The 26507-nt window shown below is 57.9% G+C and overlaps 4 protein-coding genes across 10 annotated transcripts in view; 1 reads left to right on the forward strand and 3 right to left on the reverse strand.

Moving 5' to 3' along the window:
* Positions 1-5519, reverse strand: part of NOTCH3 (notch receptor 3) — a 34606-nt gene extending 29087 nt beyond the window's left edge. For all 4 annotated transcript variants that reach the window (XM_055080483.1, XM_055080482.1, XM_024134308.3 and 1 more), the window contains exons 1-2: positions 5392-5519; positions 2677-2755 (exon numbers count right to left, since the gene is read on the reverse strand). In XM_055080483.1, the coding sequence (XP_054936458.1) occupies positions 2677-2755; positions 5392-5506 (194 nt within the window). In that variant the 5' untranslated portion in view covers positions 5507-5519. The remainder of the gene's footprint in view (positions 1-2676; positions 2756-5391) is intronic.
* Positions 5520-12676: 7157 nt separating this feature from the next.
* LOC129391577 (uncharacterized) lies at positions 12677-14413 on the forward strand. Its single transcript, XM_055080488.1, has 2 exons — positions 12677-12891; positions 13363-14413. Exons 1-2 carry the CDS (start codon positions 12802-12804, stop codon positions 13885-13887), a joined length of 615 nt encoding a protein of 204 aa, XP_054936463.1. The 5' UTR covers positions 12677-12801; the 3' UTR covers positions 13888-14413.
* A 538-nt stretch (positions 14414-14951) lies between these two features.
* Positions 14952-19184, reverse strand: EPHX3 (epoxide hydrolase 3). The gene is made up of 7 exons (XM_007101426.4): positions 17898-19184; positions 17649-17734; positions 17121-17278; positions 16898-17026; positions 15886-15989; positions 15672-15808; positions 14952-15578 (listed from the first exon to the last, which is right to left on the reverse strand). Exons 1-7 carry the CDS (start codon positions 18138-18140, stop codon positions 15353-15355), a joined length of 1083 nt encoding a protein of 360 aa, XP_007101488.1. The 5' UTR covers positions 18141-19184; the 3' UTR covers positions 14952-15352.
* Positions 19185-21644: 2460 nt separating this feature from the next.
* BRD4 (bromodomain containing 4) overlaps positions 21645-26507 on the reverse strand; it is an 81665-nt gene continuing 76802 nt past the window's right edge. For all 4 annotated transcript variants that reach the window (XM_028498897.2, XM_028498905.2, XM_055080494.1 and 1 more), the window contains 6 exons: positions 24798-24910; positions 24536-24698; positions 24272-24402; positions 23922-24127; positions 23587-23839; positions 21645-23247 (listed from right to left, as the gene is read on the reverse strand). In XM_028498897.2, the coding sequence (XP_028354698.1) occupies positions 23179-23247; positions 23587-23839; positions 23922-24127; positions 24272-24402; positions 24536-24698; positions 24798-24910 (935 nt within the window). In that variant the 3' untranslated portion in view covers positions 21645-23178. The remainder of the gene's footprint in view (positions 23248-23586; positions 23840-23921; positions 24128-24271; positions 24403-24535; positions 24699-24797; positions 24911-26507) is intronic.

Genomic DNA, 26507 nt, shown 5'->3' on the forward strand with positions numbered 1-26507 from the left:
TCCGCCAAAGCCTTTGGAGAGACTGTGACTGCCAATACCTTGATTTCAGACTTCTGGCCTCCAGAACTGCGAGAATAAATTTCTGTCGGTTTCAACCACTCAGTTTGTGGTAACTTGTTACAGTAGCCACAGGAAACTAAGACACAGGGTAAGGAGGATAGAGTGATGGGGGTGGGGAAAAGGCAAATACATTTTCACAGTGAGGGAGGGGGTCATGGGGCTGTGTGGGGAAGAGTAGAGGAAACGCGGAATGCAGTCTCAGATTCCCAGGCACACACAGACAGATCCCAAAATATACACAGATACACAGAAGGACACACCAACACGATGTGTTGCCCTGGCAAATACTCAGATACCAACCCATAGCCTCATTCACGAATATGGACTCTCACATGGACAGGCAGGAGAACCCCCACCAATCCTCAACTCCTTTCCTGGGGGCACATACAACCCTTCCTTCCGTTGCGGGGAGGAGGTGGCCACCAACGCTGGCGCCCTCTTGTTGGAGGAAGGTCCTTCAGCCTGCAGCCCCCTCCAAACCCACCAAGGCAACCTTGAATGTGCGGGTAAATATGGGGGTTGGTCTTAAGACCAGAAACTTCCAGACGGTGGGGTCAGAGGGAGGGGCTTGGAGAGACAAGAGGGTCCAGGCCCGGCCCCTGACGCTACCCACCCCTCGCGCCGGTTCCTCCTCTGGCTTGTGCAGGTCGCTCGGGGCTAAACTTAAGTAGCTGACTCAGTCTTTAGCGTCACCCACAAGATCCCCTCACCCCGGCCGCCACTGAAACAAGTCGGGGCACGGCCGGGTGCAGATGGTGCAAGAAGGGGAGAACCCAGCTCCCAAGCGCCCTCTCCCAGGGCCCTCAGGACAAGGACTGCAGCCAAGACAGCAAGCCGGGAGCGGAAGTGCTGCTCCGGGCGCGGAGACCTGCGCACCGCCCCCCGCCCACGTCAGGCAGGGCGTGGCCGCGCGGCCCCCTCCCGGCGCCCCGGGCGAGTTCCCACGCTCTGCACCCGCGCCCCTGCCGACCGGTCTGGCTGGTTCCAGCTTCGCCCGCGCCCCGCCCAACCGCCTGTGCTTTGCGGGAGACGGGCGGGGGCAGGGGTGTGTGTGTGTTGGGGGGGAGCACGGACTTGGCGGGGTGGACTGGCTGGGGAGGCGAGCACTAAGAGATAGGGACAAGGGTTTGAGAGCCTACTTTGAAGGGGACAGTTGGGGGATCCATGGAGGGGTGACAGATTGGGGCGACCCCGAAAGGACACGAGTATTTGGAACCTTGAAGGTGACTGGGGGTGGGGGGCGTGGGGAGTGCTTTCCGCGGCCCAGGTCTGGGGACTGAGCTCTCTCCACTCCGGGCGATCCGGGCTCCGGGCCGCCGCGCGCGCCGGTGATTCACCTGTCGGGGGGCGGGGCAGCCGCGGGCGCCTTCACCTGTCGGCAGCATTCCAGGCGCGGAGCTCCAAACGCAGGCGCCCGGCCACGCGGCTCCGCCTCCCAGGTGAGTAGCTCTAGGTAAGGTCCCACTTTACCCCCGACTCCCACCGTCCCAACCCGAGGAACCCGCTCAACCAGGCTAAGACCCCCACCCAGGTGAGCCACAGTGGTGCTCCAAAGTGCGTGTGTAACTTCAAAGGGGCTCTAATGTCAACCCAGACCACCCAGCTTGGACCTGGCACACATGTTGCTGAATAAATGGATACATTAATGAATCGATGAACGGCTACTGGGTGAGCTGCTTTTACTAATGATAATATTATAGAAAGGAACCAAGCATGTCCCCATAACCTTGAGAGGTTCCACCTTATGGCACCTATTTCCTGTGTCCCTACCATTATTAATAATGATAATCCCATTTATTAAGCATTTACTGTATGCCCAACACTATGCTGATTTCACCATATGAAGGGTCTCAATCTTTACAATCAACCCATAAAGGAGGGAACTATTATTGCCCCATTTTCCAGATGCAAAAACTAAGGCACAGAGAGCTCAAAGCACTTGCTTTGAGCCCAGAATTCAAACTGAGTTCTGTCTGCCTCTGCCCAGCAATTTCCCAGGCCCTGCCCTGCTCCCCCAACCCTCTGTCTTTCCTTGAATTATCCAACATTGCATTCTGGGGGCCCCTTCTGGTCACAAGCCAGGGAGAAGCACCCTGTGTCACAGATCAATGAGGTTCAGGGAGGGGAAGTGACTCGTTCAAGGTCACACAGCAAGAAAGTGGCAGATCAGGGCTCTTGTGTCCCCACCACTGAATCTTGAGATGTGGGAACGTGCAGATGCTGTACCCACTACTACCAAGCCACTGTCACTAGTGCCTGAAAATTTGTTGATTGAATAACTACCTGTCCATCAGGGGATTTACACAAGACCTCAGGCAGCAGAGAATTCTGTGAAGTTGGCGTTGGTGGGCCCATTTTCCAGACTGGGACACTGGGGCTTAAAGAGTTTTAAGTCTCAGGCCATCAGCAACATGATGTGGGATTTGAACCCAGGCCAGGCAGATTCCAGAGCCTCTACTCCTAACTCTGCTGCATTCAGTGGGGAAACAAGGGGTTGCCCAAGCCACACACATGTAGGAAGTGGTAGAAGCATCTCTGATGAACACAGAGGCAGGGGGAGAAGACAGACCGCCTCCCCGGACAGGGCCCACTGATGGCTCAGAGCCAGGCACTCACAGGCAGGCAGCCTCCCGGGAGGGCAGCTGGGTGCAGCGACCTCCATTCGCACACGGGCTTCCATCCAGGCAAGGGGGCGCTGGGTAGGGGTGAAGGAAGGTGGGGGTGTCAGGAAGGCACCCAGGAACCCCAGCCCAGAGTGAGACTCCCTCCTTTCCTCCCCCAGGCAACAGCTGCGCCAGGCTGGGGGTGTCTCTGCGAGTGCCGGGAGCCCCCCATCCACAGTTCCCACGGCCCCCCGCCCTGGCCCCAGCTGTTAGGGCTGCAGCTGTCCCTGCCAGCTCAAGCCCTGGGAACCACAAGGCAGGGGCGGGCAGGAGGAGGGGCCGACTTATGCCAGATGTGGGCTCTCAGAAGCTGCCAGAATGGGGGGGGGGGTGCTAAGGCAGGAAGTGAGGGTGCTGCTGAGTGTTGAAGGGAGGTCTGGGACTGTGTGCCAGATCCTGGGGTTGTGGAGGGGGCAGTGGCGGGGAGTCCTAGGGGCATATGGGTCTTCCTTCCCCTGATGTTGGGCATCTACTCCAGCTGGGCAGGCCTGTGTGCTAGGTCTGGGGAGAGATGCCAAGGCATGTACTCCATGTGCCTCCAGCATTGGGTGTTGCAGGGATAGGGTTTGTATTGAAGGGAGGGGCAGCTGGCACAAGATGTGGGCTGCCCTGTCCAGCGTCGCCATCCCTGAGGGCTGTGTCCCTCTGGGGTGTGGCTCAGTCGAACTGTCCTGTCAGATGGGTCAGGGGCGTAGCGGGGTGTGAGCTAGTGGAGAATTGTGTGTGCCAGCAGGTGTGGGGCTGCTGTGTGCCTGTGTGTGCATGTATGAGAGAGAGAGAGAGAGAGAGAGAGAGAGAGAGAGAGAGAAAGGGAGAGGAAGAGGAATATGAGAAAAACAGAGACAGACATAAAAGAGGAAACTAGAAGCAGGCAGACACAGAGAGAAGGAGATAGAGATGGACAGAGACAGATAAAAAGGGAGAGATAGAACAAATTAAGCTGAACATGGGAATGCACCAAACAGGCCTTCTGTCCCCTTCCTCAAGGGACAAGCAGACAGGACACTATTACCCAGACAGGAGCCTGTGGGTGTTTGTGAACTCACACTGGGGGCCACATGACACAAGCCATGGGTCCTGCTGAGCTGTGGGCCCTGTGAGCCACATGTGTGTTTGCGTGACCTGCATGGATGTAGAGATGTTTATAGACTGAAACTTTTTGTGTGTCCATGTATGTGAACTATGTACCTGGGTATAGAGCTGTATGTCTGTGTGTGCCTGGGTGTGTCTGTGTATGGGTTGGATGTGACCGTCTGTCTGCATCTGTGAGCTGGGTGTAGGCATGTCCTTGCATCTATGTGCATCTGAGTGTGTGCGAGGTCTTGGGCTGGTGGTGCAGGGTATGTGTGAACATGTGTCACTGTATGTGCATGCGAGTGTGAACACATGTGAGCTGTGTATGTCTGTGCCTTGTGTGAGCTGAGTGTATTCCTCTGCAGGTGTACTCTGTGCGTGTGTGCGCACACGCACGTCCGCATCTCTGCATGTGCGACCCAAGACTGTGTGTCCTGTGAATGTGTGACAGGCCATGTGGGTGTGCGCTGGCCTCGCGGGGGGGCGGCTGCTCCTGCCTGGTCCTGCCCCATCGACCCTGGAGCTGAGCTGGGGAGGCCCGTTTCCTCCCGCAGCCCCCACCCCTCCCAGTGCTGAGCCCCACGTTAGGGTCGAGAGACCCAGGGCCAGGGCCACTCGGCCCGCATCATCCCTTCCCTGCCGGCCAGGCCTCCCTTTACGGGGTGCGCCCCTGCAGCCCCGGCCCGGGCCCCGCCACCGTCCCGCTTTGTCTGGCAAAGAAAGCGCGAGGCTGGCCGGGGGGAGGGGGTGTCTAGACGGCGCGGCCATTGTCCCGGGCGGGGGAGGGGAGAGTGGGGAGGGGGAGGGGCGGGGCCCCCCGGCAGGCTGGGTAGGGGCTCGGGCTGCGGGGAGGGGGCGCCGGAGCCGGAGAGGAGCACGTGGGCTCGAGCCCCCTGCCCTCCCCTCCCTTCCCAAGGCGGGGACGGGGTCCCGAGGCCGTCCGGTCCCGGCAGCCAGGGGCGGGAGCTGGGCCGCGGGCGGGGGAAGGGGCGCGGGCGCAGCTCTGGCTCCAGCTCCAGCTCTGGGTCCGGGTCCGGGTCTTGCCGCGCTCCGGCCTGGGAAGTTTTCTCCGAGTTTAGAGCTCCGAGAACTTCGCGCCACCTCCCCGCCCCCCGCCCGGCCAGCCCTGCTCGGGGTGGGGTGGGGGGCTTTTGTGCGAGGGGTCCCCGACGTGGGGGTACTTGGGTTCCAATCGTGACCTTCCCAGGACTCCAGACGGGCGTAGGTTGTGAGAGAGCCCCAGATTCTTGGTTACCCACGCCCCCGCACCCACACACCCCCCCCGCGCTAATCTTGATCCCCGCACCTCGAGCTCCCAGTCCTGGGCTCCTGTGTCCCTTCATTCCCAGCTCAGATCTCCCCTGGGCCCCAGTTCCTCGGGCTTCTGGGGTCCTGCCTCGCTCCCACTCCCAATTCTGGGTCCCTGCCCCCCGGGACTGCTACACAGTCCCCGGGCTCCTGCGCTCCCTGTCTCTGCGCTCTGGTCCTTGGTTCCCAGGCCCGCCAGCCCCAGACTCGGGGAGGCCTTGCACTCCGTTCTTACCCTTCCCCCACCCACTCACCCCATCCCGCCCGCCAGGTCCCGGCCCCTCACCTGCAGCCCCCGGCCCCGCTAGCAGTAGCAATAAGGGCAGCGTCCGCACGGACGGCAGGGGTGGCGGCGGCGACATCAGGCGACGGCGGCGGCGGCCCCGGGGCCCCGGCCCCATGGCGGCCGGCCGCGACCCTTCCTCCTCCCTCCTCCCTCCTCCCTCCTTCCCTGGGCTCCTGGCGCGTCCGGGGCCAGCCTCCGCGTCTGGGTCCCTGCCCCCCGGGACTGCTACACAGTCCCCGGGCTCCTGCGCTCCCTGTCTCTGCGCTCTGGTCCTTGGTTCCCAGGCCCGCCAGCCCCAGACTCGGGGAGGCCTTGCACTCCGTTCTTACCCTTCCCCCACCCACTCACCCCATCCCGCCCGCCAGGTCCCGGCCCCTCACCTGCAGCCCCCGGCCCCGCTAGCAGTAGCAATAAGGGCAGCGTCCGCACGGACGGCAGGGGTGGCGGCGGCGACATCAGGCGACGGCGGCGGCGGCCCCGGGGCCCCGGCCCCATGGCGGCCGGCCGCGACCCTTCCTCCTCCCTCCTCCCTCCTCCCTCCTTCCCTGGGCTCCTGGCGCGTCCGGGGCCAGCCTCCGCGCCGCCAACTTCGCTGAAGTGAGACTGCCGGACAGCCCCGCCCCCAGCCCTGGGCGGCTCGCTCCGCCCCGGGGCCAGCCCTGAGCTCCCCCGCCCCCGGCCTGGCCTCCCGGGGTCCCTGCCCACCCTCCACCCACACAGCCTGGGACCCGAAGACCCTCTTGGAAACTCAGGCCAGCTATGCGGTGAGACGCGGGCCCAACCAGCGTGACAGACACACCCAGCCTCCTGAACATCCCCCCTGCTCCCCAACACCCATCCAGAGCGGGAGACACACACAGAGCCAGGACACAAACACAGATACTCCCCCACCCCCGACACCCCGAAACTGAAGCCAGGCACGTCCTGCAAGGCTCATGAACACACAGCAGGATGCACAAATGCAGAGGCATGCACAGAGCTTCCTGGGGACTTAAAATCTGAAACACTCACAAACTCTAAACTCAGGCCCAGCCAGACCTTGAGCCTTAGGCGATTTTTGCAGCCTCGGACCTCAGACACAGGCTAGGAGTCATGTGTGCTACCAAACACCCGCAACCCTTCTTACTCTCAGCCCTCCCTGAAAGCAACCCCTTCCTCCTCACTACCCTGTGTGAACCCAAAAGTCCAACCCACCCCCCAGCCCCACCCCATACCCTACACAACTTTGCCAATCAGCCAGTCTTGCTCAATTTGATCAAACTGTCTTCTCCAAAATCAGTCACGCTGCAAAGCCACCCTGCACAGGGCTCTGTCCCTGTGGCAAGAATGGGGACCCCAGAAAGGCCCCAAGCCCAGCCCTAGAGAAGCTCTCAGTCTGGGGAAGGAAAAACCAGACACAGACACCCCCAGCACTGTGGGCTTAGGGCTGGGCTAGAGGGAGGGATGAGTCTGGGGAGGGCATGCAGAGGGGTCGGTGAGGGCTCTGCTGGGGGAGGGGGGGATTACTTATTCATTCATTCATTTATTCAACAAATAAATATAAAGCTCCAGCTCTATGTCCGGCTTTGTTCCAGAGGCTGGGGATACAGTTTCCTCCCCCAGGGAGGGCGTCACTGAGAAGGGTTCAGAGGGGCTCAGCCCAGAACTGGAAGAAAGACATCCCAGCAGAGACAGGTCTGCACCCAGAGGAGGGGGCAGAGTCAAGTCGGGAGGGAGGGGAGAGTGGGCAGCTCGGGGATTGGGCTGGCCCTGAGGAGGAGGAGGAGGAGGAGGAGGAGAAGGAGGCCAGGCTGAACTGTAAGTATTTGGCTTGGTGATGAGGCTGCAGGGAGGAATGGGTTGGGGGTGAGGTGCTGAAACCGAGGAGCCTGAGGGTCACCCATGAGGCAGCTAAACACTGGGGCTAAGCATGGGGCACCAAGGTGGGAGACAGTCACAACTGACCAGGGCCCAGTATGGGAGATGACCCCCAGCCCTGCTGAGGCTGGCAGATAGCCCAGCCACAGGGGACAGGAACTGAGGATGTCCTGCCACTCTCAACTTATGAGTGCAACCTCCATCTGGGAGGAGAGCTATCCACCTGTCTTATGGGTCAGCCCCCATGGGGGTGGGTATCTGCCCATCTTATGGTGACTTGCTGAAGGCTTTCTAGAGGAAGAGCTAAGATTTGAACCCCAGTCTGAGTGACTCCAGGCCACATGGAATGAGAGGGGTGGGAATGGGGGTGGGGATTGGGCAGAGAAAAGGACAAAAGTTGCACAATAAGAAGGGCTTACTCACTGTGAGTGTGCTGAGTCAACAGGCCCATGGGGCAGGTGCCGCTTAAGTCCTTCCCATGCCCATCACCCCAGGAGAAAATCCAAGCCCCTCAGCCCCGCTTTCAGAGCCTTCAGACCCTCTCCAGCCCCTCCTGTCCCCCTTCATCATCACACTGAGTCAAACTCCATCTTCACCCAGCAGGCTTTGCACTCTCATGGCCTTTGCTCAGGTTGTTCCTTCTGCCTGGGGCACCCAGCTAATTAGAAGGACACTTTTGCATTGCTTCCTCCCCAAGCAGGAACTCACAGCAGATGTGTTCTCTTTAAAAATGCATTTCAGGGCTTCCCTGGTGGCGCAGTGGTTGAGAGTCCGCCTGCCGATGCAGGGGACACGGGTTCGTGCCCCGGTCCGGGAAGATCCCACATGCCGCGGAGCGGCTGGTCCCGTGAGCCATGGCCGCTGACCCTGCGCGTCCGGAGCCTGTGCTCCGCAACGGGAGAAGCCACAACAGTGAGAGGCCTGCGTACCGCAAAAAAAAAAAAAAAAAAAAGTGCATTTCATAAGAGTTCCCCGGTGTCCTAGTGGTTACGATTCCAGGCTTTCTTTCTTTCTTTTTAATATTTATTTATTTATTTGGCTGCGCCGGGTCTTAGTTGCGGCACGCAGGATCTTCGTTGCCACGTGCTAGATCTTTACTGTGGCATGCAGACTCTTAGTTGCGGCATGTGGGATCTAGTTACCAGACCAGGGATCGAACCTGGGCCCCATGCATTGGGAGCCTGGAGTCTTAGCCACCGGACACCAGGGAAGTCCCAGATTCCAGGCTTTCACTGCCGTGGCCGGGGTTCAATCCCTGGTCAGGGAACTGAGATGCTACATGCCACGCAGCGTGGCCAAAAATAAAGAAATAAATAAAAATGCATTTCCTTCTAGTTATAGGGAATGCTCTACTACTTCCTGCATATGCCACTGTTTTGCCCATGCTGGTCCCTCTTTCTAGCATGCCTATCCATCCTCCATTCCTGTACCTGATGAACTACTATTCTTCAAGATTCCAGTTCCAGGAAGCCCTCTCTGCTCCCCACCACCAGCTCTCCTAGTGCCCTCTTGCCCTACCACTTGGCCTTGTCCACAGGGGGCTGGGGGTGTCTGTATCCTGGTCTTTCTTTGCTCCTCTATACTGGGGGGCCCCGAGGTGCCAGGCATCACCCAGCATGAGGTGGGCACTGAGGGGGCAACATGGGAGAGTTTGGTGACTCCAGAAGTGGCTGAAGGAGTTGGGATGCTTAGCCCAGAGGAGCCACCACTGGGGGCCCAGACCACTCTCTTCAGTACCATTCTAGGGATCTGGGGGTCCAGAGACTAGTGGTCCAGGGGGCAAAGATAGGGTCTTCAGCAGTGGGGCTAGCTCCTCCCCTGACCCATCTGAGAAAGGACTTTCTGCTGGAAGAGATGCTCTAATAGATGCTGAACTCCCTGTCACAAGGAGCAACCAAGAACCTGGACACACATTTTGCTAGGCAGGAAGTCCAAAGTCTGCTACTCTGTTGATCCAATGGCCCCTGGTCTGTGGCAGACAGAGACAGAGAGGGAGCAGTAATGGTGAGTACAGCATGGGGGGAGTGGGGACAAAAGGAAGATACCCTACTGGTGTGAGTCCCTTTCTGAAGCCTCCAAACTCTGAGGGCACCCACTCAGCAAGGCAGAAGGTGAGCGTCCCCTCTCCAGGTTTCTGCTGCCCTCCAGCCACGGTGGCCGGAATAGCCCAAGGTGTCTGGATCCTTGAGGGACAGGACAGTCAGAGCAATTATTCCCACGGCTTTGCAGCAGACAGCTGCCCAGTTCCCAACGTGGTGGGGGTAGGGGTGGGCTTGAGCCGTCTCCCCTGCCCCTGCCGGCTGCCTTGGCCAGGGACTGCATTTCTCCTCTATGAGCTCAGTCCCCAGGGACGTGGGTCCTGGGGCCAAGCCAAGACACAGCTGCTGGGCCCAGGCCCACTGACCGGGAACCTGAGAACGTGCCCTTGGCTTATCCTCTTGGGACCACAGTCCTGTCCTCTGCACATGGAAGCTGGGGCCAGGCTGTCACACCCAGGCAGTGGGCCATGGGAGCCCAACAAGAACCAGCAGGAGAGAGAGCTGGTGGGTATGGGGCCTGGGCAACAGTGGGAAGGCTGGATCCCAGGGGTTGTGGGCTGAAGACCCAGCCAGCTATCCTGGCCACTGCCTCCCTGGGGATCTCTCATGCTCAAGTGGCTCAAGGCCACTGCCTCCCTGGCTCCCCGCTGCCCAGAGTGACACCCTCCTCACCTTGCCAGTTCCCCTTCCCTGTCTCCCAGGCTTCCCGGTTTTTGCACAGGCTGTGCCCACTGCCAGGAACACCTTTCTCATATTCGGGAGACTCCATTCACCTGACGGCTCACTCTGACCTTGCAGCTCTTCTCACCTTCATTCAGTCATTTGACAAATGTATACTGAGTAACTACTTGGTGCCAGGCCCCTATTATAGGTAGAGGTGACGAAGACAGAGGTTTCTGCCCTGATAGGGGAGACAGACAAGTAACAAGAAGACAAACAAATAGGAACCATAGAATGTGCATGAGAGATGAAGAGATTTCAGTTCTAGGGGGTCAGGATAGGCCTCGCTGATGAGGGGACATTAGAACTAAGATCTGAAGGAGAACAAGCCAGCGAGGCAAACAGCCTGGAAGCGTGTTCCAGGCAGAGGGAACAGCAAGTGCAAAGGCCCAGAGGAGAAAGCCCAGAAGAACAGCGAGGAGGCCAGGGTGCTGAGTGCAGAGTGAGCAAGGGGAGGGAGCTCAGGGAAGCTGATGGGGGCCAAGTTCCAAGGGGCCAAAGGGTCTGGGGTTGTATGAAAAGTACAGTGGACACCACTGGAGGGTTTTAGCAGGGGGAAGCTGATGTGATCGAGGCTGGAAAAAATAACACTGCCATTTCTTCTCCCAGGGAACCTTCCCTGCAGTTTCCCATGGTCTCCTCTGGCTCCTACGGCCTCTTCCATTTCAACTCCGACCACTCCATGTGACCCTACCTGGCTCCCACGTCATTCTGAGCTCTGTGGGCCTCTGTCTTGCTGACTACTGAATCCCCAATGTCTAGCACAGAGCCTGGCACATAGTAGGTAAAATAATTGTCAGTTGAATGAATGAATATACCCAGCACATCTCGGGGGAAGAGCAGGACCCAGAAGCTGGGACACGAACCTTCTCAGAGGCAGCCTTTGAGATGTCCCTGTCTGGACACAGACATGTCTGGCCTCCATTAGATCAGAGCTCAGTCAGAGGAAGGGATGGGGGCTGGTGGGGCTTCCTGGAGGAGGAGTGGATGTGAGGGCTGAATGTGGAAGAAAGGGGAATGAAAAGAAGGGAACTTAACTGTAATCAAGCACCTACTGGCTCTGCCACCCTGGGCAGGGGAAGCAGGGAGGCCATACCCCACCCCTTCTGGGGTGGAGGCAGTGGTTTCCCTGCCTTAAGACCCTCCACAGGGCAGGACAGCCAATGGAGGTCTTGGCCTCATGGGCTTTGGGCTCAGACCACTCTAGCATTCCTCGTCCATGGCCTCACCCAGGACCCCGCCTCCTCCAGCTCACCTCTGAACTATGACACTCCGATGTCCTTTAACTGCCTCCTTGCCTCCCTGGCTGCTGAAACTTGTCTTCCTTCTTTCCTGCAGGTGTAGCACTTGCCCTCCCACCTTTCCTCCTGCTTCAGAGAAGGGGAGCACCTCCCTAGGGCTTTTCATTATCTCCTCCTGTGGCCAGAGGTTGAGGTCTCTTCTGTGACAAAGTGAAATCTGCAGCAAATGCTCATCTCACACACACACACAGCCCTTCCCCAAGCTCCTGTCTCTCTCCCCTGCATCTCCCCCCGCCCGCCCACTGCTCCCTCCGTTCTTCCCCTTCTCCACTCTGCTCTATGCCCCCAGAGGCTGACCTCTACAGACTGAATCAATGGACATCCTTGTCCTCCGGCTTCCAGGTGGGTTTGGCCAATAGGAGGCACTGGCAGAAGATGAAGTGGGGGTGGGGGGAGGAGAGAACAAGATATTAATTCTCCTGTATCTTTCCCTGTAGGGTCACCACCTCGGCTGACTGTGTTGCTTGACCAAAGGCCCTGTCCACATAGTCCACACAAACCTCTCCCTGAGCTCTGCTAACATCCTTCCTTCCCCTTTCCCCGTCAGGTCAGGGGGATCTGGAGATAGTAATGGCTTTCCAGGGGTGCTCGCTTGGGGTGCTGCACTTACCCCTGTTGGTTTCCCCAAACCCTGCCTGCTGTATATGGTCCCTGAAGCAAACCTGCCTCAAATTGTCCCGTTTGAATGTGCCAGTTGTTCCCTCCAGGATCCTGACTGGGGTCTCCACTCTTCCCTCCCATCCCTGCTTAACCACATTCAGAGCATCCAAGCCTTCTGTCCTCAGCCCCCACTCTCAGGTTTCCTCCCTCATGATCTGCATGGCTCAATCCTCTCAATCTCTCAGCAGCTTTTGACACCATGGGCTATGCCCCTCCTCCTGACCTCCCCCCCACCCCCCATTGCTGAGCCATCATGCTTGCCTGCTTCCCCTCCTACCTCTCTGGTTTCTCTCCTCTGCCTGTCCCTTAGATGTTGGGGGCCTCCAGGGCTCAGTCTCCAGTCTTGTTCTCCACTTTCTTCTGGGGAGAATTCATTCTCTCTCCCAGCTTCAGTGCCCTTCTACCCCACCGCACATGGACGCTTGCTCTGTCATCTTTGTCTTTAACCCATTAAAGACAAAGGTGCTTCTAGGTCCCTGCCTCAGGGGTCCAGCCCCCTCAGGCTGAACATGCCCCAAACCTGCTTCTGGCTTTCCCTCCATATCTGCTCCTCCCCCAAGTACCTGGACTTAGACCTCATCCTCTACTGCCTGGACCATGCCCATCCTCCTTCCAGGCCTCCCCACCCTTAATCTTCCGTCCCTGGTCCTGCCCCCTTCACCAACCCCGAAGTAATATTCCAGACATGAAGTAATATTCCAGACACACAGATCTGTCCGGGACCCTCCCCTGCGGTCCCCACCACACTAGGGAGCAAGATCCTGGGCTAGCATTCGAAGCCCTTTGTAATCCCACGTCTTCCCATCCCAAACATTCCTCCCAGTCTCACAGAAATGCTAAATCACCCGTGCATGGGAGGCTTCTGTGGATTGGAGCACATTCTTGCAGGAGTCAGCTCTAAGGCCTTCCCTGCCCTCCTCCAGGTAGGTGCCCCACCCCTCACCCCCGGTCCCTCATTCCACTCAGGCCTGACCACCTAGGGCTGGGAGAGTCTGCCCCGCTTTGTCTCCCCCGTCCCTCCTCTGGTGCGGGGCCACGGATTACAGCTGGTAGCGAGGACAGGTAAATGAGTGGGTGAGCGAATGAATGAATGATGAGTGAGTAAAGGATGTAAGGTGATCTGGAGGCGGGAGCTCAGAAAAGGATGAGGGAGAGGCTGAGCCTGGGAGGGGCCTCAGCCAGAGTCCAAACGCTCCGTGGGCCAGCTCCCTCATGAAGTGATGAGGTCTCTGAGCCCCTGGCTCTAAGAAAGACGCTCCCGGATTGGCTCAGGCTGGGAGAGGAGGGTTTCGGCCGAGCCACTAGTCGCTATTGGCTCACTTTCCAGGACTCTGCCCAATCAACGCGATCGCTTTTCTACCCTCCCCACCACACCGCCTTTCTCCCGCCTGCAGCAGCGGAGGAGGAAGACGGCGCCTTCTCGTTACCCTGGCAACCGTCAGCGGACCCTGTCACCCCGGCAACTGTTCGAGGCCTCCCGTCAGCCCTCTCCTGGGCCTCTTCGGTCACCCAGACAACCGCTACCCATTCCGGTTAACCATCAGCCCTTTCTCCGTCACCCTGGCAACGGTCACCAGACCCACCGCCCCACTGGACACACGGTCCTCATCCTGCACGCAGGCCTCCTCGCCCCAAACCTTCGCCCCAAGCTGAGGTCTCGGGTTCCCTCCTCCTCTTGCCCATCTCCCCGGCCCCAGGGGGGCACTGCTCCCACCCTGGCGGGGGGCGGGATGGATAGGGCCCTGAGGGTCCCGTCTCTTGTCGGGGCTGTTGGACCGTCCTATCCTGAAGCTGTGCGCAGCCCTGAGCCTGTCTCCTCGCTCTCGCTCTTGCGTGGGACTGTTCAGCCGCTACAGGGAGCTTCTCAAAATGCAAACCATGTCTCTCCCCTGCTGAAAACCCTCCCTGGCTCCCCTTGAGAATCAAATCCAAACCCTTCAAAGCCCCTGGCGGTCTGGCTGTGGCCTCTTCTTCCACACGCCTCCCCCTCTTGCTCTGCTCCAGCAGGCACTAATCTCCACGCTGTTACTCCAGTAGCCCAAGCTTATTCCAGCCTCTGACCTTCCTATTTACTGCTTCCCACTCCCTGAAAGGTCTGTCGCCCAGCTAGTGAAGCCTTTCCTGGGCCCCGTCACACACCTGCATAGCTCTCTCTGCCTCTTCTCAGTTAATTCCAGAAGGGGGGCCGTGTCCTTGTTCATACTCTATCCCTAGGGCCTAGAACAGCTCCTGACACGATGAGTTGAAGGATGTAACGTTGGGGACAAGGGAGGACAGAGGGGGTGACCAGCAGGCAGGCTTTGGCCAGGCAGACCCATCCCAGAGATAAGAGAATGTATTTCTGAGGTCTGCTGGGTCCCCAGACTGATTCATCACACTGCTGCAAGTAATGACAGTGTTCCCAGAGGCCAGGAAAAGGCTAGGGAGATAGAAGTTACTGCTGTGACCAGCCTGGGGCTGTGTGCTTCACCTTCAACTTGTATGGCCCTCACTTGGAGGCTGGAGCCAGGAGTCCCCAGAAAGAATCAGCAGCAACTATGGTTAATTTGGAACAGAAGATTCCGGGAACTGGAGAGACAGGCCTCAGACCCCAGATGGCTATTCAGGGAGCTGGTCCCTTCCTGTGCCGAGTCCAGAATCTCACATATACTAACAGAGCCGAGAGCTGTTTTTCCTGGGATCTTTCCCAGGCAGTGGCGAGAGAACTTGACCTCATAAGGCCTGGAGTCATGACCAGGAGGAAGATCGTGGGAGCTGCCCAGGGCCTGGCTGGAGAGGAGTTACTGGACATCCACCTGCCTGCCCATGAGGGTCCTCCCTTGGTGAGGTGTCAGGAGCCAGTCCCCTACTCTTAAGCTAGGAATACCCTCATCAGCACTGTCCGATAGAACTTTCTACTCTGATTCAATTCAGCCCTTGAAATATGGCTAGTGTGACTGAGGAACTGCATTTTCATCATATTCAATTTTAATTAATTGGCATTTAAATTGACATAACCAGTCGTGGCTACCAGTACTATATTGGACAGAGCAGTATTTAGCTGAAGACTCAGACTGGAGGTGGAAGCCAGGTCAGAGTTCATGGTCTATGCAACTCTGGGCACTGCCTTTGGCGAGAAGAGCGGGGCCTCATGGAGGGGAGAGATAGGACACCCAGCATCCAGCTCCACAGAGAGGCGTACCTCGTTCCTGGGGTCAAAGTGCTTGCTCACACATGCATACACTCATGACTGTGTGTGAGCATATGGGGATGGTGTGCCTGCGGGCACCCACAGACGCACTTGTGTGCAATCTAGGAGTTCCACACCTGTGTGCATCAGAAGTTCACCCATGTAAATACATTGTGAGAACGCCTGGGTGCACGCAAGCCAGTGAGCGAGCGCCCCTAGTCTAGCAGGTCTTGCAAGAAGGCCCACATGTACTGGTGCATTTCCTCAGGGTTGCTCTGGGGGATCCAGTGCCCCACGCCTGGCAGGATGTGGGCTTCCAGCCGGCCTGGCACAAAACGGCTGCTGATGGCCGCCACCAGCCCTTGCTCAAAATAGGGGTCCTTCTCCCCCCACAGCAGCAGGGTGGGTGTGGCCAGCTCCTGGGGCTCCAGGGGGAAGGTCCTGTGATCAAGACAGACAGACAGGCAGAAGGACGGCTGCCCCCACCCACACCCCCAGAACTCTCCTGAGCTTCTGCCCTGGGTCTGGCCTTACCTGAAGAGGTTTCGGTAGTAGTTGAGGGGCCCAGTGAGGCCACCGGGCTGTGAGAAGCCATAAAGGAAGGCCTCGAGCTCATTGGGGGTCAAGTGTGGGATGCCCCTCTTGTGGTGGGTGAGGGTGGTCTTCAGGATCTGGGAAAACAGCAGGACGCTGCCTTCAGTCCCACCCACGACCCTCCACCCAGCCCTGGGCCTTCACCCTACTGCACCTGGAAGTCAGACATGGACAGCAACTTCTCGGGCAGCCAGGGGAGCTGGAACAGGAACATGTAGTTGGAACGGAAGAACTGGCCCATGTGGCACAAAGAGTAGTCTGGGGGGAGGGGAAGGCAGGTATGAGGCCTGGCTCTCGGGTGGCCCCACACCTCTGCACTCTACCCATACCCAGGTCATGCACACAGATATGCCAACACTCAGGAATGCCACTGCTACCGGCCTGAGCCTGTGAGGACACTCGACGCTCCTCTTGGCCCAGGCACCAGCTTGCCTCTCTGACAAGTGGTCACTGTACCCACAGAATGGGGGCACTTTCCTCCACAGCTCTCGGGAGCCCCCACAGCCACTGGCGTGCTTCCCCTGCCCAGGCCTGGATGCATTTCCCCTGCTTCATTCAGCAAACACTTATTGAGCACCTACTGTGTACCAGGCCCTGTTCTAGACTCTGGAGACAGCAGTGAATGGAACAGACAAAACTCCCTTGCCCTCAGGAAGCTGGAGACGGAGACAGAAAAGAAACAACACCACCAAAAAAAAAAAAAAAAAAGAAAAAAGAAAGAGAAAGAGATCATACAGCTATGACTACAACTCTGGGAATTCAAATCAGGTGATATGATGGACAGTGGGCAGCCAGAGATGGCATCTCATGCTATTGTAGTTGCTTAGCTATCTATGTCTTCCGCCAGAAGAAAGCAAATTAACCTCTCTCTCCTCTGCTTCCCCATCTGGACCATGGGGATAATAACACTTTCATAGCTCAGGACGCTTGTGTAGGTTACTCTATGCAGGCTCCTTGTCAAAGCAATTGTAACCTGTAAGTGCTCACAAAAATGTGAGCACTATATTGTCACTGATTGTAGATTGGGAGCACCACGGGGGAAGAGACCCAGGTTCACCGCTGTGTCCCCAGCCCCTGGAGTGTTGACTGGTGGACAGAGAAGTGCCGACACAGACATGCACCCCTTCACACAGGCACATCCCAGCGTCCCAGACTCCCCTACACACCTTGGTACACCGACATGGGGGCAGCGCTGACCACTGCCATCCGCTCCACCAGGGATGGGTAGTAGATGGAGAAATTCCAGGCTAGGAGTGCACCCCAGTCATGGGCCACAAGGATGCACTTGGAGTAACCTGGGGGGTCAGAGGAACTAGTGTAAGTGAGATGCCAGGTAGAGGTGAGGCAAGGGTGACGGACATCAGGGCTGGGATGGGGGCACATCCCCACCCAGGCCCAGAATGACATCCTGGATGTCTGCCATCAGCAGGTCGATGGTGTAACAGTCCACATCCCTTGGTGCATCAGAGGAGCCGTATCCCCGCAGGTCCACAGCCACCACATGGAAGCGGCTCTGGAACTCCCGGAGCTGGTAGCGCCAGGAGAACCTGTCAGGCGGTCCAGGGAGGGAGGTTGAGTCAGGGTCCCCAGAATACACCTCTGCCCTACGCCCAGCAGGGGCCCTGGGCCACCCCACCTTCCTGCCCTGAACTTCTCAGAAGGGAACGGCAGCAGGTGGGCTGCGCCCTGGATCCAGGGCCGCCTCAACATGGATACTTCTTCATCCCATCCCTTCAGGGCCTCCTGTCCCCATCTGTCTTCATGTAGACCCCTGTCCCTGAGCGCCCTATCTAGACCCTATATACTTTGCACCCCCAGTCTGCCCAACCCTTGTCCCTGCCTCCTTGGTGCCCTGGTGGTCCGGGCTTCACCTCCCCCTAGCCCTGTGGGTCCCTGGCCTCTGGGCCTCAGACAAACCAGTTCTCAGGGAAGCCGTGCAGAAACAGCATGAGGGGCCCGTTGCCCCGTCCAGCGGAGACATAGTGCAGACGCAGGCCCGAACTCTAGGGGAGGGCACAGTCTGAGACTTGGTTATCTCCTCTTCCCCGGGCTTGAACACCCCTCTTCCCCCAGGCCACGTGCGTACCCAGACTTGTACTCAACCGTTTGCCACCGCCGCACCGGCCCCACACAGGCTCTTCGATCCTCGAAGCCCCGCATGCTCACCCTGAGAGTCAGGAAGCAGTGCTCGCCTAGCGTGGGGTCGCTCAAGCAGGCGGGTGGGGTACGCCGGGGGCGCCCGCAGCAGCCACGTCGGGGCCGGGACAGCACGTGCGTGAGGGCGATGCAGCCATAGACAGCTGCGGCCACCAGCGCCGCCGAGAACACGAGGCTCCACATGAAGGCACGAAGCAGCTTCAGAGTGAGGCGCGACGGCGCCAAGAGCGCCGTCACCACCAGCTCGGGCATGTCGTCGCGTCCTGGGACGACCGCGTTGCCGTCTGGGGTATGGGCGGAGGACGCGGGCAGCAGCAGCGAGGCGGAATCCGGGCTGGGGACCCCGCTGCCTTTGGTCTGGGCCCCCACCCCGTGCTGTCGGGGATTGAGGAACGCACCGAGAGAAGAGGCGGGCGGCTCAGACCGAAACCGCCACCGCGCACGACTCACCTAAGGGCTAGGTAAACACCCAGGCGCGACAGTGACAGGGAGCAAGGCTTGAGGTGCGGCGGGGGTGGAGCCTGCCAGGACCAGGCTCTGGGGTGGAGCCTTGGGGAGAAGGGATGCTAGGGGCTAGGACTGTGGGCGGGACCTAGAAAGGCTTGGGTGGGGCTTAAGAAAGGGACGGGGCCTAGTAGGACTCCCGAGTTGGGTGTGTGGGAGGGGTCTAAAGTCTAGAGGGAGCTCAGGTCCTGCACGAACGGGAGACAGGGGGCGCAGTGGGTGAAATGGGCGGACCCTAGAGCAAAGGGGCGGGGCAATGCAGGGTAGGTGCGGCCTACCAGCTGGAAAGGTGGGCCCAACTAGGCCTAGGAGCGTTGTACGGGTTAGGGGCGTGGCTTAGGAGGGTGGGAATGAGGGTGGAGCCTAGAGAAGGCGGGCCTAACGTTAGGCGAAGAAGGCCCGAGGCTGGGCCTGGATGACTTGGGTGCGAGGGCTGGACCAATGAGCTGCGAGTCGGCCTGGAAACGGGCCAATGAGACGGAGGGGCGGAGTCGGAACTAATATGGCGGGTCAGGTGGGCCCGGAAGCGGAAGGGGGGGGTGGGACAGGCAGTGCCGTACCTGGGGTTAGGAGGGAGGCGCGGGCGGTCGCCGCGGCCCAAGGAGGCCTCGGGAGCCCCTGTCGCCACCCCCCGCCTCTGGTGGCTCCCCGCCCTGGAGCGCGCGACCCCCCCTCGGTCTGGCTCCGAGAGACCTGGCAGCACCTTCACCAAGCCCTGGTTCCAACGGTGGTCCAGCTGCCTCTACCCCACGCCGGCCTCCAGTTGGTCCCGCGAATGCGTCGGCCCGCCCCTGCACAGCTGTGATTGGACAATGGCGGTCCTTGAAGTGCAGGCGACAGGTCCCGCCCGGGACCCAGTCCGCAGTTGTTGAGGTCGAGGCTCAGCCAGTGGCGACCAAAGAAGGCGGGGAGACCAACTCCTAGAGGGCAGGGCCCGCCCCGGCCGCCGGAGAACCCGGGCTGGTCGAATCACTGGGGCTCTGGGCGAAAGAGGAAGCAGAGCTGGGCTGGGCGAGCAGGGCAGCTTCTTCCTCCTCCAGTTTCGCAACCCTCCTCCCAAGATCTTGAACACTTCAAGGTCGCTCATCATTTAACCCTTATAACAACCCTATTAAGTGTAGGTACTATTATTACCTTCCTGTATTATAGACCAAGAGCCTGAAATTCGGCGAATGACTTAATGTCATTTGCCTAAAGCCTAACAGCTGGCTCAACAGGAATCCAGGAGTTGAGAAAAGCAGCAGTCTTCGGCTCCATCTTTCCTTCCGACCGGAGGCAGCCACTGGAACGATTTTCGCTTTCTTCTTTCGCACATTTAGCTATCTCTAAATGTGCTTATGTGGCTGTTTCTTGATTACCAATTTGGGGCATTGACTATCTCATTGTCACCACCACTGCAGGAGCTGTATCCATGGTTAATTTTCCTATTGGTTTCCTCTAACTTTACCCCATTTTTATCACCTCCCATCTTCCCTTACACCTACCACTGTTAACCTTACCTTTGTATTTTCAAGGCTGCTAAACATTATACTTGCCCTGGGACCATAAGTAAGTCCATAGGTCCCTATTTAAAGGGAAATAGTGGTTTATGTGGTTCTGCTTCATTAACAATGCATCTCAGAGCCGAAGAGACGTCTATATTGCACAAACGTTTGTTTGCCTTGCATTTATCACCTACCTTTTCTCGCATGATTAGCCTGTATCATGGCTTTGATTTCATTTACGTTTTCCATCAGATCAGTTCTCCAACCACTTGATGATCCCGGTATCCCTCCAGAGTCCTCTAACCTGGCTGCATTTACCAGCCATGGTTGGTGGGTGTCTGTGGACCTCCTTCTTCTTCTGCTACAGAACACTGACTCCTACATTCCTGCTACCGCCCCCCACCCGCCCAATCTCTACCCTTAAGCAAAAAGACAGCAGTAGTCACAGGATGATAATTTTATATTCAGTACAAATGTTTATTTTTGCAATGAGAACTGCACAAAAAAAAACCTTTAGTATATAAGTGAAAAGTCTACGAATTCCCTTCTACAAATGTCTAAGGTGTTTAATACAAGTCTCAGATTCACTGACATAATTATTGGCCAAGCGATCCGTGCATACAGTACAGTATAGGCTTGTACACACCTCTTACTCTTGTATAGAACTAAGATTTCTAGTACTGTGGGAGAGACTGGGAAATGGCCAGAGAAATTAAATAGTCGATCCAAGTTCTAATTACAACCCCAGTTAAGAGAAACACCCATCAGGGAGGTGTGGAAAGGGCCATAGCAGAATTAAATCTTTAGAAGGAAGGTGCAGACAAAACCATTTCTCCAGCTAAACAGTCAGACTTGGCCTGGGGAAGTTTCTGAACAAAACACGGAACAAAAATGTGGGGGTGGGATGAGATGGAAGAAACCCCAAGGAACCAAAATATAAGTCACACTTGAACCAGCACAGTGGTTTATGCGGAAGTGCTGTGGGAGGGAAAAGGAGGAGGATTGCGTAGCAGGAGCGGGGCAGGTCTCTGACTGAATGCCTGAACTACATACACCATTAGCTGAGAGGTTTGGCAGATTCCAAACACAAGATACAGGGTCTTTCTGGTTGAAAAACAGAAAGTGGGATGTGGGTTAATAAACAGTGCTGGAAATGTTTCAATCACTTTGTCTTTGCATACGTATAAATCACATACTTTCATCCTACGTCCTGGGGGCCGCTCTTGGGTACTGCCTTTGCCCTGTGGCTGGGGCGTGTGTGTACAGATGGGTACACAGGCAGACTGGCAGGGTGTCCACCTGGCAGGCTTTCTCAGGGAGGAATGGGTGCGTGTGCGTGCTTGGGGGGGTGGGGGGTGAGGATTCTATTTTGGGGGATGTACACCTATCTAAGAATAACTGGTTAACCCTGAGCTTAAATGAAAGGAGGAATTCAGTAGAGGCAGGCAAGGTAGGAGAAGTGGCTCAAGTCCTCTGGCTGAGTGGGGGACCAGGATGGAGGAGGGGCAAAGGGGAAGAACACTGTCTGGAGTTTGACCAGGTTCTGCTGGAAGATGCCACCAACCTAGGCCAGTGTCCACAGGAAGAATGGGTACTTGGGCTCCCTGACACAGCTTCAGCTTATAGGGGTCAGCTCCTGCCCAGGGACAGTAGGGACAGGACACATGGTCCCCCATCGGCAGATCTTGTACAGAGGTGGTGTGGGGGGCCCCTGGGCCTAGCCTAGGCAACAGGTGGTTCACAAAGAAATGTCAGGGAGACGCCAGCATTAAAAAAAGAGAGATGTGTTTATTCCATGATCAGTACAGACCAAATGCATATTCACCGTATGAAAGTCAAACCAGTCAGTGACTCCAGAGTTTGGCCAACACTGAGGCACCAGCGTCATGGTGTAGAGTGGGTTCTCATGGCACACGTAACCTCACCAAGGGCTCCAATTATAAAATTAAAAAAAAGCGGGGGAAGGGGCAGCCGGTTGGTAGGGCCAAGCGCCAGGCGGGGAGCTTCTGCCTCAGTCTGTGGCCTGTGGCCCCTGGCCCCTTGCGCCCACCACGTCCCCTGGCCCTTCCTCTCCTGGTAAAAAAAAAAACAAAAAAAACACAAAAGCAACAACTCAGAAACAGATTTGACGTTAAAAAACAAACAAAGAGGCAGCCAACGAATGGCGGGGAGAAAAAAAAGGAAAAGAAAACGTGGCTTTCTGGTTTTATAATTAAAAATAGACTAGTAAAGTTTGAAACTGAGTAAAATATAGGCAGTTTTTTTGTGTGTTTTGTATGTTTTGTTTTGTTTTTTTTTGTGGGTTTTTTTTTTTTGAGTTTTTTTACACCAGTTTGGTGGAGTCACCAACAAACTTCAAACAAAGATATGCCAACTATGTTTCACTACACAGTACAGCCACGGTCACACACTACCCACAGCGCGGTGGCAGCCGCCGCTCAATGAGGAGACAATCACACCATTTCGGAGATAAGCAGTGCCATTGTGTCTGGAGGAGAAGAGAGAATTAAAAATAAAATAGAATCCAACAAAAAATATATATATATAGAAAAAAAAAACAAACAGAAACACAGGTGGGAAGGAACTGACTTTGGTTGGTGGCCTCACTCGCCGGGCGAGGCCGGCCCACACACGCGCGTGTGACAGTCACCTCGCTCCAGATTGCCATGGACACACACACACCTCCACGGCACTATTCCCTTTTGCACAAGCGAACACTTACAGAGAGCGGCTCTCGATTAAAGGCTTGTGGGGGGAGAGGAAGGGAGGGGTGGGGTCTGTTCAAGGCAAAGTCAGTGCCAGCAAGGGGGTGGGCCAGCGCCCTCACCACCTCCAGCTCTTGCAGGCCTGCCCTGGTCTCCTGGGTGTGGGCAGGGGCAGCTGGGGTGTGGAGGACTCCCGGCGGGCAGGACGTCACAAACGTCACGTTCTTGGGGACAGTAAACCAGTCACGGTGGCGGCAGCAACGATGTCCTGCATATACTGTGTAGACATTTGGCAGAGAAGGGCCTCTGCCCCACACGCGGGGACTTGGGGCTTGGGTCTGGCCGGCACTTGCTCGTGGCGAGGCGTGCTCTGAGCCGACGTCCTGTGGAGGGGGTGGCGGGACGTCCGGCTGGCTGTAAGGCAGATAGGCTCTGCAGTCCTCAGCTGCCCATCAGGCCTGCCCCAGGCATAGCATGCAGGAGAGCCAGGCCCGGAGTTACCCCCTTGCCACTGCTACCGCCTCCACTGCTGCCCCTAACACTATGGAGAGTCAACGTTTTGCCAGGAAATCAAAGTCAGAAGTCACGTAGGTGCTCTCAGAAAAGATTTTCTTCAAATATTGACAATAGATCACTCTGGAAATTCATGTCAATGGTAGCTGCCATCTGGAGGAGAGAGCAGAGTGGGAGGAAGTGAAACTCGGCGTCCTGCCCTTGCTGTGGCTCCCAAACCCTCACCCCTGACCTCCAGCACGGGCTATTCCCGCAGGGCCCACACCCCAGAACCTCCCCTGCACTGCGCCAGAGCACCTCTGAGGCCCAGAGGCCAGCATGGCGCAGATAAGGAGGAGCTCTGCCCTGAGTACCCACCCAACGGCTCTCTGCTTGCACCCCCCCTCTTGGGGAGAGAGCCTCCCTGCCCTCTCCAGGCTCAGGGTCCCCTTTCTCAACTCCCCCAGGGGTGGACCTCTGCCCAGCAGCACCCACCAGAGTCGCCCAGCTCACCGCTTCCCGGCGCCTTCGCTCTTGCTCCTGCTTTCGGGCCAACTCCCTCTGCTGGTCCAGCATGGACTGGGGCTGGGAGCTCCGGGCCTGGGGGGTGGCGGCAGCGGCTACAGCTGCCGCCTGCTGCTGCTGCTGCTGCTGCTGCTGCTGCTGCTGCTCCTGGCGCTGCTGCTGCTGCTGCTGCTCCTGGCGCCGGCGTGCCTCCTCGTGGGCTCGCCGGGCCTGCTCTAGCGCATCCTCGTCCTCTCGGCTCCTGAGCAGAGCAGGGCTCCGTGTCACATGGGGACGAGTGCAAGCCCTGGGAGCCCTACAACCTGCCCAGAGCCCGCGCCCACCTCATGCGCTCCTGCCGGAGCCGCTCCTTCTCCTTCTCTGCGTGCTCAGCCTGTGCCTTCAGGGCCTTCTCGCGTTCCTCCTTCTCCCGGGCCGCCCGGCGGAACTGCTCGAAGCTGTCACTTGATGACTTGGCTGTGGAGGACGGGGTGGTGGGATGCTTCTGCACCAGGCTAGCCCAGGAGCCCATATTCTTGATTTTTAGGTCCTGCGAGGCAGAGAGACCAGGGGGCCAGTGAGGGACCCTGCTGCATCTGGACTCCTCCGGAGAGGCCCAAAGTCTGAGGACACACCTGCCAAGGCACCTCCTTGGGGTGGGGGTGAGGGGCACTCATGGGTCCACTGCTCCTACCTTTTTGGGTGCAACTGGCGTCTTCGGCTCCTGTTTCTGTTTGTCCTTGTCAGGGGCCCCCGGTGGGGGTGCATTCTGCTCAGGGGGCCGAATCACAGGCCTCCCGACATCCACGGGCTTCATCTCAGGCCCTGGAACACAAAGAGCCCATGGGCCTGGGCCCAACCCACCTGAGTGGGGCACGGATGACCGGCCCACAGGAAGCTCAAATCCAGTGCAGGCCTGGGGGCCTCAACCTCAGCTGGTATTGGAGAGGGCACTCACGCTGGGGAAGGTGGACGGGGGCCTTGATGCTCTCTGGGTGCTTGGGGGGTTCCGGCCGCAGCGAGGGGCTGAAGGGCTCACTGCGGATGATGGGTGAGTGGATCTTCTCCTCCTTCACCACCACCAGGGGCTGGGGCTGGACCACGGAGGCTGCACGTAGCTCCTGGGACGGCACAGGCATGGCAGCTGGTGAGGTGGATGGGCGCCCCTGGCCCCAGCCTGCGCCCATCCCTGGGGGCTGTGGCACAGCCCTGCCCTTTACCTGCTTCTTAGGCTGGACGTTTTGCTGGGGTGGCGACTGGTGGGTTAGACTCTGGAACTGTGGCATCTGGGGGGAATGTATCATAAGCGGGGAGGGGGCTTCACGGAGGTGACCTAGGAGAAGGGACAAGGAGCTTATCAGCATGTCTGGTATGGAGGCCGCCGGCCCTGGGCCCAGCCAGGCCCTCCCAACCCAAGGGAAGCCCCACAATGGCTCAGCCCCTTGCATGTCAGGCCCTGTGCTCAGTGTGCAGCAGGGCTCTGTGGAGCCGTGAGCGCAATCCTGGTGTTTGATACCACTGTGCGTCAGAAAAAAAAAAAGTTCCATTAGGAAACTTTAGGAAGTGCAGATACATCTGGTCCCAGGTGGGGTCTGAGCTTGAATACCTTTTAAAAGCTCTCCAGGTGGTCCTATGGTATGGCCTGGGTCAAATACAAGGGATGTCAATAACCCCACAGAGCAGGCAGCCTGGGCTTCCGGCTGTCCCCATGTGGCTAGACCAGTCTGGCTGGACAGCTGCTTCGGGCCTAAGGCCAGATCCCCAGGAACCTCCCCAGTACAACTCAACCTGCAAGGCCCACACAATGGGGAGAAGCCTGGACCTGGCTTACACCACAGCAGAACTGGCAGAACAGGTGTTGGGCTCATGGTTCTTGCAGAAAGTGGGCCAGCCCACCCACCTTCATCCAACCAAAAGCTGGGGGGACCCAGGCAGCCTTGGCCTGGGCCTGCCAGCAATCTGCAAACACACGACTGCAACAGCCTCCTGTCTGGGTGGTTCCCTTGGGAGCACCTGCTGAGGCTGACCTGGGCAATGGCAGGCTTTCAGGCCTATGACTTGCAGAAATCTCCTGCCTGCTGGAGGCTTCATCCAGCAGCACCTAGAGGGGAGCCCAGTAGCTCAGGGGCGGTGCCTCCAAATTGGCCTGGTGCCCAGGGATGCTTGCCAAACCTCCCTGGACGCCAACAACTTGGTCTTTGGCCCAAAGCCGCCAGCTATGCTCCAACACACATCACTCCCTGTGACTCATTCCAGGCCACAGAAACTCAGGGGGAGACGGGCCCGCAGACTCTAAGCACAGGTAGCCAGAGGGGACTTGCCCTGCCCCACCAGAAGTGCTGACTCTTCCGAAGGCATCTCATCACCTGCCCACTACTGGTCTCCACAAGGAAACCCAGCCTTGCTTGAGGGTGGAAAACAGACACATTTGCAGAGCTGCTGGGACCACCACTGGTCTTTCCCAGGGAGGACAGCCAGCTGTTCTCAGCTCAGGGTACACAGTGATCCACTTGGCACCTGGCAGCTTTTGCTGGGTTTAGGAGCAGTCACAGCCTAAAGTCAACAGCTTTATTCAATTTGTAGGAGCACTCACGGGACACCCGCCCCCCACCGCCAAGCCAGGCTGCATGGTCGACATGTGAAGTCCAGGAACGTCTATGTGTCACCACACCATGAGGCATCTACTAAAACACTGCCCCACTGTGGTCAGCCAAAACATTTTGGTCAGAGACACCTAGAAAACAAGTGCCCAGGAAAGGCAAGAGGACATGGCCTGCCCAATGCTGTTGACTGGAAAATAGCAGCCTAGATCAGGATGGAGACTGGGAGCAGAAGACAGCAATGATTCCTGGGTGAGTCGTGAGCTACCTGTGAGCTTCAGCCTAATTCTCCCTCCCGGCTCCACCAGGGGGGCCTCCTGACACCAAAAG

Source organism: Physeter macrocephalus, chromosome 2, assembly GCF_002837175.3.
Source record: "Physeter macrocephalus isolate SW-GA chromosome 2, ASM283717v5, whole genome shotgun sequence".
NCBI lineage: Eukaryota > Metazoa > Chordata > Mammalia > Artiodactyla > Physeteridae > Physeter > Physeter macrocephalus.